This window comes from Habropoda laboriosa, unplaced genomic scaffold (genome assembly GCF_001263275.1).
Source record: "Habropoda laboriosa isolate 0110345459 unplaced genomic scaffold, ASM126327v1 scaffold5, whole genome shotgun sequence".
Classification (NCBI taxonomy): domain Eukaryota; kingdom Metazoa; phylum Arthropoda; class Insecta; order Hymenoptera; family Apidae; genus Habropoda; species Habropoda laboriosa.
In genome coordinates, this window is record NW_017100161.1 from 378,732 (window position 1) to 388,400 (window position 9,669).

The window sequence follows — 9,669 nt, forward strand, 5'->3', positions numbered from 1 at the left end:
ATGCAAAATTTACTATCAACTTGAACTTCCAAATACCTAAAATACAGAAGGTGAATTGACAAGGCTTCATGTTGTTAATATAAATTGTGTGAAATATGATTCTGTATCATATGTTCATGATGATATTCATAGTCTTTTCACACAGACACGGCGTTTAAGTGGGACGATGTATTATATATTATCGAAACTGTGTTAAAAGTTTTAGGAATACTTGCGAAAAAAGTCCTAAACACCAGAGGAAATGTTGACTCATTTTAATTGTAAGACGAACTTAACCGGGGAGAACTGAAAATCACGTCGAGTAAGACGAGAAAAGACCGGCATATTTAACAAAACATCACAATACGGATCTTTACGTTTGTGTAGATTTTGTTTTAGCAATAAAAGGAAAAGGAACAAAAGATATCTCGTGATATTTGACGATCTGCATCGGATTAAACTTGACGAAGTTTCATTTTTCTCACAAAGCGATGTACGATCCCCGTGCGTTGAAATTGTAAAAAGTTTATGGAGAAAAAAAAAGAAAGAAAGAAAATTCGATCGCAGCGTTTGATCGTGTGAAATGTTTGCTTCGACGATGTGTATTATTTAAAAAAAAAAAAAAACAAAAAACACAAAAAAAAAAACAAAGAAAAAACAATAGGTATTGAATATCGATGATCAAATGATTGTAAATATTGAAAGAAAGCAGTGTTAGCAGTTTATAATGATTTATTTAGATAACGGTGTTCTATTTTTTACTATTGTCAAGAAGAAGAACAGATAAAGAAGTTCTAAACGCTTAGGTAATCAGGCTAGATTGACGATCGATGAAAAATCGTCGAACCTTTCTCAGCAACTGTAATAATTATCCAGTGATCCGACGTAATCGGCAGAAAAGCTCCTCACGATCTTTCTGTTTTATTTATTGTTTAACCGAGACTCGATCTAGTACAGTTTATAATCTCAGAGTTTAAGATGTACATTTTTATGTTATTATGTATATGTGGATGCATGTGAGTTCGTTTATTATAAATCACCGGAAAGATAGATCTACTTCGGATACATTTGCGAGATCAAGCCGTATCGATATGTAAATGAAACTGTCGTTATAATAAACGAGTATACGTGCACAATAAAGGTGAAAAAAGAAAAAAAATTGAAATAAAAGGAAGCGTACATATTTGCGGTACGTTGACAAAACGGTTATGTAAAACTTATTTCTATCACTTCCGCTCTGTGATCATCGGCGTTTTTTTCAGTAATCTACTTGAATGGTTTTTTGAAATTACTAAAAAAAAGAAAAAAAGTAAGGTAATTAGGATTGTGATCTCGTTTAATATGTTATAACGAATTGTAACGAGAAGTGAAACATTTATCGAAGGAATATACAAGTATAGAAAATTATAAATAATTACATTTCGATTATTGCGTATCCTTTTGTTCGGCCCTTTTGCAAATTCACCGGACGCCCACGAGATACCGATTACATAGCGTAGATAGTGAAAGGGGTGCAATAGGATTAAAAAGGAGAAATCGGGTCATGCACGGTATTCTGTGCTTCTAGAAACAGGTTCTGTCTACAGGGTGATTCTAGAAACTGGGACGAGTTAATAACTCGCCTCTAATCGAAGATGCAACGAACAAACGAAAAAAGAAAAAATGTTACATCGTTCAATAAGCTTAATCTTTCCACGAGACGCACAGTTGCTGTGAAATGCAATTGCGTCAGTTTTACAAATGAAATCGAGAAATCGCCGTTTTTAAATCATTTTTCCATTAATAAAACCGTACCACAAAAATTATTTCATATTCTTCTACACTTTCACACTTCACAATTGAATCCTTCGTTCTAACACGAGCTCTAATTTCCGAGTCATAACAATGTATAAGTTCGTTCGAAAAGTGTATCGATAACCTTGAAATCATGAAATAAAAATATTTCGAAAAAGTTGTTCGTCCTTCGAACTGGACCAATTTGTTCCCGAACGGTTAACGACACCGGAAGCATTTCACACGTTCAACATAAATCAAACCCTCTCCACCGATGTTCAATAAATCATTCTCATTACGTTCGCTGCATAACAATGATAATTACTGTCTCTTTGCACTTTGAATACCACCATTGTGATGCTGTACAGCGTTTTTCCTCCACTTCGCGTGCCGCCATTATGGTACCGCGCTCTTATTACGCTTTAAACAAACAATCGCGAATGTTGTGCAACACGATTATTTTATACTGAAATTATTCCACGTTTGTATGGCAAATTTTTATCGTAATTCGATGCGAAAATATATTTACTCACTTGGAAAATAAACAATCTACCGTTTCTATCGGGTTGTCCGGAAGGTTCGTGGCGAAATTTAAACGGTGTCTCTGTTTCTAATTGACACAGCGATAAAAGTCGAACGTGATTTTTCTCGACAGCTGAAGGTGAATCCAACGCGGTAATGGAAAAAAATTCGTACGGTGAACGGAGGTGGATACAAATCGAATTACATCATTTCCAGCGGAGCGTGGATGTTGAACTTTTCGTGGCAACGCTCCATCGCAGAAAATCTTTATAATAGTTCGCTTTCGGAGTAATTTCAGGGGTAGGCTGGATTTATCTTCGAATAACGAGTAAAACACCTTTCGGTTTCTGGTCGCTATCTCTCGATTAGAAACAGAGATAACGTCAGTTTGAAGTTTTCTTACGTCTCCCTACGAACTTTCTCAACCACTCTGTGTGTATCCTTCCGCGTTCACCTTCTGAATAATTCGAGGAGTGCGTTCGGCTCGTCTTCGAATAACGAGTAAAACACCTTTCGGTTTCAGTCGCTATCTCTCGATTAAAGACAGAGATAACGTCAATTTGTATTTTTCGAACCACCCAATACGATCGTATTAACTCTTTGCGGACGGAGGACTATATGCCATGTCGAAGTACAGATTATTCGTATAACACACAATTAGGTCACTACTTCAGTATTTTTTTCTTCAAACTAAATTATATCAAAATTTCATTTCTGTTGCTTAAAATTACGAGTTTATTAGTTACGTTCATAGTGTCTTGTGAACGCATATATATATGAGTCTATCGTCCTCAAAGGGTTAACTCGTGAAAATATAAGGAACCGTGATGGTTCTACCTAACGCCTACAAATCGTATCTAATACTTTTATCACCTTAATCGCGTTATTATCGAAGGGGTTTACTCACAGCGTTGATCAGAGGGGATCTTCGTTCGCTATCGTGGTTGAAGGCGGTATATTTATTAACAACAGGCTTCGTCAAACAACACCAGCTTCAGTTTTCTAGTCTCCGCCAGATAATACTAGTTGTAGAGGTGATAAAAGCTCATCGACGTCGCGACGTCACTTTTGCAAAAATTACCACGGAAATTCGCGCACAGAAAGAAAAAGGAAGAAGAAAAGATTAAACGACGACCGATGGAAGGAAAAAAGAATCGGCGCCGACGCGCGTAAATCAGACTGTAGAAAAAAAAAAAAAGAAGTCTCGCATTAACCGTGTGTAATCGTGTGAATCATGCGAGTCAGCCGGTTGTTTACCTTTCCTTCGTTCCGATTGCAGACAACGGAAGATAACCGCGAGAATTCGCGATAAAACGAACGATTTTGCAGAAAATATTCGACGAGACTTATGCAACTGCTTTCATCTGGGACGTCGATGATGGAAAATTAAGGTAGATCGAGGAAAGAATCTTTTTGGAAGAAAGACAGAATCGCGTGAAAGAAGAGCAAGGCAAACCTGCTTCTGAATGAGATCGTTAAAAATTCATTCTTTCAACTATTTAACGGGACGAGTCAAAACGGGACGAGCAAGGTTTTTTCTAAGGAAATCAATTGCGCAATGATAAGACCTTATCGAAACTCGAGGCAGACAGATGATTCAATTATTTTTTATTAATTCCAACTTTGCATAAAGAATGTAAACTTTCGTAAATAATAAAAAGTAGAGTAAAAGTGAAATCTTTGAAAAATTTGATACACAATGTGCTTTAAAAACAATGTTAACTGAACCACTTGTATGTTAGATTTCGAAAATTGCTAATTTCATTGCAACGATAGAGGAGAAAGTGTGCTTCAGGACTTAAGAGACAGTCTAAAGAAGATTTCAAGAATGTGCTGACAATGATGGCGAGCAAGTGGAGGCGAACACTTCGAAGACAAAGTACTCTGGTTAACCGTTCGAGCACGAATGCCGCCAAATAAGCGACATCACGTTTCTACTTACTGCTTCTGTCATTTCTACTCTACGGTTGATATTTGTCGTTATTGTGCAGATTTCCGACCATCGGATCGATCCAGATTTTACAATCAAACAGAAAGCACAATGAAAAATGGGAGATGTTTAACAATCCTCTAGATTCATGAATAAATAAATGTTATCCTTGACACAAGATGTGTTAAACATCCTCTGAATTCAGTTCACTTTTCATGGTAACAGTCAAATATTAATTTCCAATCGTAATTTTGATCCCAGTTACGATTTTCTTGATAACCCAAAGAAGTTCCAATTCACAAAGAGTTTTTCTTCAAAAAAAGTTCCAATCCACAGAGATTTTCTCTTCAAACAAAAGTTCTCACCCACAAAGAGTTTTTCTCCAAAGAAGGTTCCAATCCACGAAGAATTTTTCTCCAAGAAAAAGTTCCAATTCACAAAGAGCTTTCCTCCAAAAAAGGTTCCAATCCACAGACTTTCTCTCCAAACAAAAGTTCTCACCCACAAAGAGTTTCTCTCCAAAAAAAGGTTCCAATCCACGAAGAATTTTTCTCCAAGAAAAAGTTCCAATTCACAAAGAGGTTTTCTCCAAAAAAAAGAAAAAAAAGTCACTTTCATCCAAGTGTTAACTGATTTTTCCTAAGCACCCTGTATATCTGAAACCTCATCAAGTTCCCTCCGCTTCCTTAATTCGCGGCAATTAAACGATCCTCCTGGACGACCATAGAGAGAAGAAAAAAAGAGGTGAACTGGTGTCGTCTCGTTAGCCTGCCTCCAGGGAGAGTGCGAAAGAAATTAGTCGAGCGCCAATGACGATGATGATTGACGCGATCCGCGCTCTGTTCAATGCCACTTGCAGAGCACTGAATTCTGCTTGCACAGGGAGAAGAGAGGGAGTAGCACTCGGTCGGTTCGCTGGCTATATAGCCAGCTACAGAAACTGATCGTTTCAGTCCCACACGAGATCTCGTCTAACAGTGGAACTAGCCTGACCGTTTTTCTTCGTTTCACTTACCTCCGATTCGTTTCGCAAAAATTCACGCGATGTCGATGATAAACAAGCTCCACGTGCTCGATTAGCATCTCCGAAGAAAATCGCTGTTCAAACAAATCACAAGCTTAGACGGGATAGTTTTATCGCTGCGGTACCCTAACCTAATCGAAAGGGACACAGAATCATGCGTTCGTGAAAACGTGAAGCTTCTCTCTCGAGCTGGTGATCTATCAAACGCTGTGATTGTCACGAGTAAAACGTGATCGAGTTGTGTCTATTTCAGTGATTCCCGTTGTCTCCCGCAAGGAGGAAGATGCCGCCGCAAGAGAAGTTCGAGAACTCGATGCATCTGAACGATGATCGTGAGAGTAACGCGGCTGATTGTCAGAATACGGCGAATCTTCAAGTATCGGATGGTGATACAGGTGTCAAGGATGAAACGGGAGACGTGGATTTCGACGAGTTGTTGCCCTACGTGGGAGAGTTCGGTCTCTATCAGAAGATCCTCTTCGTTCTGATGATCCCGTTCGCTTCGTTCGTCGCTTGGGTGTACTTCTCGCAGATCTTCATCACGCTGATACCGGATGAACACTGGTGCTTGGTACCGGAACTGGAGAACCTCACTGTCGACCAGAGGTTCGTCAAACACACCTTTCTATTTTCTTTACGATAGAATCGAGCTAATTGTGGAAGACTGAGCGTAGTACATTCGTTTGTTCACGGTTTGTTTTACTCTTCGATACAACTCTTTAAAAGTAGAAAGTGGATTTTTTGGACGGTAAGAAAGTATTAGCTGCCGACAGGGTTGCGTTTCTTCCGTGAAACGATGAATTCTTTGAGAAGAATCCGAGTGTTAACAGGTGTTGTTTAGTTAGATACAAGTGATCGACGAGTGATTTATCATTTCAATAATTCTACTATTTACATTGCTAATTAGTTTGATAATTGTGAGACGATGATTCTTTTTTTATCTTCTTTCTGTATGCACGACGGATAAACAAGGTGTCTTATAAAAATAGATATAAAGTATTTCTTTTGAATTATTTGGTTCAAGGTGTTCGTGTTTACGAAATGTGAACACAAGTTTCTTTCTGAAACTTATAGGTACCTACTTACTTATTTATAGAATGAAAGTTTTACCCGTGAAATTTAAGGTTGATAAAAGAATTTATTCAAACGCTAGTCTCGTTATATCATTCGTAACTGTACATTTTGTTTATGTTGAGAGAGTTCCATCAGATAAGAACGTTCACACTTGCTGCTAACGTTCGTATACCGGTTGCAATAGAACAGTTCCACTGTTTGCAACCGATAATTACAGCAGAAGAAAGACCTTGTCGTTTCGATTTCATGAACTGCGTGGAAAACGATGATTCATACTACTCTATGCACCGTTCCTTGCTGCATTTTCCCACCCCGTACGCGAATTCACCGTTTTTAGACGTCTAAACGTCAGTTACGCGCCTTGGAAGATGTACAGTGAAGAAATATTTCGTGACGTAATTAGTCAAAATCGTGAGAAAAGAAAAGATTTTATTTTTCACCAAAATTATATCGGAAAATTGTAATTTACGTTTCTAAATGGAAACGACGAAATATTTACGAAATGCAACCTATTGTACAGTCTGCCCAAAAAAGGATCTATTTTTAGAGAAGAATATTTTATACTATAAATTGTTCGTTTTCTCAAGAACTTTTCATAAATCTCTGACAGTGATCTAAAAGTTATCATCTATATATTATCTAATTATTAAAAAATTCACTCAGACGAGAGTCACGAATAGGAGCGCGTAGGTCGTCAACAAGACATAGCTGATTCTGATGAAAAGTGCGGTCGTATTGCGTCCACCATAGGAACACGTGCTGGTTCGCATTGATTAATAAAGAAAAAAAAACAAAAACGAACGATTACCATCGATGTTTATTATCCGTTCTGTGATTCAAGGATAGTTAGCCACGCATGTAGAAATCTCGACGATCCAGATGAATATCTTCTGCGTGAGTGCATCGTTCAGTTCTCGATAAAGATTACTATCGCAGAGAGATCCATCTACTTAGCGAATAGTAAAATTACACTCGAGTGTAGAAACAGCGGAATGCTCGCGGCATTCGTAGGTGAGGTATCAAGTGACCATTAATCACAACAGCGACGATCGCTCTTTTCACACTTCGCAGAGACATTCTCTGCAAGAAGAATGATCGAAACCGAGATAGCAGTTTTTCCCTATTACAATCACTCTTCTCTGGTAACGTTAAGTCATAATCGTGGGGAAAATTGTGACTTAAATGGACATTAATTTCAACTGTAATCGAAGAATTCGGAATGATAAACGTTTGCGAGTATCGAGAAGTATAGTTGGGGCCACGATATAGCGAGGTCGTAAATTAAACTCTCAAGAATCGGTACCGATTGATATTGCGGCACTCAAGGCCGTGTGTTGCAGTCTGTTTGAGGGTTCCAACAATAAACTACACAATCTTTTTGCACTTTCTATCTGTATATAACACGAGTAGATAAACTAAGATGCTAAAGACATCAATAAGACCTTTACCTGTAACCGTACTTCCAAAAGCGGCTTCCCCCAGAGGGAGAAACCCTAATTTGTCCTAGCTGCATGCAGTTTTCAGTAAATATATTAGAATCAGTTGACTTTCGCTGGATACAAGAATTCTTCGTACGGTCCTGACAATGGTTTCAAGTATTTATCTGCTCGTATCTCTGTCAATTTCGGGGTCCCGGCAGCTAAAACATGTTTACTTTAACGTCTGACCGATTTTACGACCTCGCTATATCGTGGCCCCGACTATACAATGTTTAGGAAGAAATTAGTGCTTGGAGCGTTTAGTTGCACAAAATCATTCTTAAGAAAATTATCAATTTTTCCCTCCTTATGGAGAGTGCCCTAATTACGCACTCTAAAAGCAATTACGTACAATGGTACTTAAAACACTTAAGACCACTTCGGTTACTCCAACAAAGACTAGACATTTCACGAGACATACTGCTAAAGTATCGAATACACGATGAAAAAAAAAGAAGAAATGAAATATCACCGTTTCCCAAGTGTTCCCTACCTTTTCCACGGTGCAGATAGTAATTCTCAAAGGCCACCGTACGAAACTCTACTCTTCGAAAACTGTTTCCCAATCGTTCTCCGATTTCAACCTAATTAATCCCCTGGAAACGCCGGAATGGTCTGCCGCTATTTCTCCGTGAATGCGAACCGACGAGCACCGAATTGGGGCAAATAGCTGCGAATGAAAAATGCTGCTCACGAGCATTCCTCGAGGTGTAACTTGGATCGCGCCTTCCTTCACTTACGATCACCGGTCGTGTGGGTTAACAACTTCGATGTTATTCAAATAATGCAACACCAGTCCAGAGAGGGGACAGCAGCCGGTAGCGGCTTGTAAAAGTCTCAATAAAACACGTTCCTCAGGTGAACGTATGTTACCGCGAGACTTATGCCTCGTTTCATTTTTCCCCTTCATAGTAAACCGCGGCTAGTTGCCTAATGGAAGCTGGTTGCTTTATCTCGGCGACACGCTGACGAACGACGAAACGAAGCAGCCGCTTGTTCCTGGTCGCATTTCTTTCGCGACAATCGCGATGCTACCCGAGAGAGACGATCTCGTAGTTCTCCAAGGATGTGCAGAAACTTTCGATACGAGAAAATTCTTTTCTTCTGAAAATACGATTCTTGAAAAGTTATCATGTACACGACGTAATAAGACTAACAGAGAATATAATAGAAGACTGTGTAAGTTACCGAGGCGAATATTAGAAGTTTAAGTTTTGTCGCTTCTGGATCGTGCAAAGTGTATTTGAAATTATGATCTCGATGTGAGTTATCAGCTCGATACTTTCTTTTATTTTTATTCTTTCATTCCAGTAGTAAATACATACACTGGGGAGTGTAACTATAGCAGCGCTACAATCTTCAACAGTTTTGCTGATTTATGTAGTGACTTCTAAGTAGATAATAATATTTTTATTTCGTTACTTAAATACGTATTTCTCTACTTATTCTAAATCCTGAAAGAAGAGAGAAAGTTTCTTCTTTGTTAATTACACGAGAGAAGGGAAATTGAAAGTTTTGAAAAGAATAAGACCACCTTCGAATTTCGAAAGAATAGAGAACTTGGAGTAAAAGTTTTACGAATGGCAAACTATGAAATGCACGAAGTGAAGATGGTACTACAGTTTTTCACCGATTCGGAAATTCTGTTTGAATTGTGAAATTCTGAAGCTTCAAAGTGTGTGCGTGTGTGTGTGTGTTACTCGTTAAATTACAGCGGAAAATTCGTTAACAAGTTCACCTGGATCGTTTAAATTGCCCACTAGACGTGTCTAAATCGACGATCTTTCGATCTTCGTGAAAAGAACCACCTCGCGGTGGAAATTGGTCGCCGTGATTAGATGGTCCGTGGTAAAATGCTCGGATAATGAGAAACTTCGTTACAGAGTCGT

At 38.5% G+C, this 9,669-nt stretch overlaps 1 protein-coding gene across 1 annotated transcript in view; it reads left to right on the forward strand.

Annotated features, from left to right (window-relative positions):
- The first annotated feature begins 5,265 nt into the window (after window positions 1–5,265).
- The window catches only part of LOC108578266 (organic cation transporter protein), a 17,412-nt gene continuing 13,008 nt past the window's right edge, over window positions 5,266–9,669 (forward strand). Inside the window, exons 1-2 of the mRNA XM_017941559.1 lie at window positions 5,266–5,420; window positions 5,482–5,834. Coding sequence (XP_017797048.1) covers window positions 5,512–5,834 — 323 coding nt within the window. The 5' untranslated portion in view covers window positions 5,266–5,420; window positions 5,482–5,511. The remainder of the gene's footprint in view (window positions 5,421–5,481; window positions 5,835–9,669) is intronic.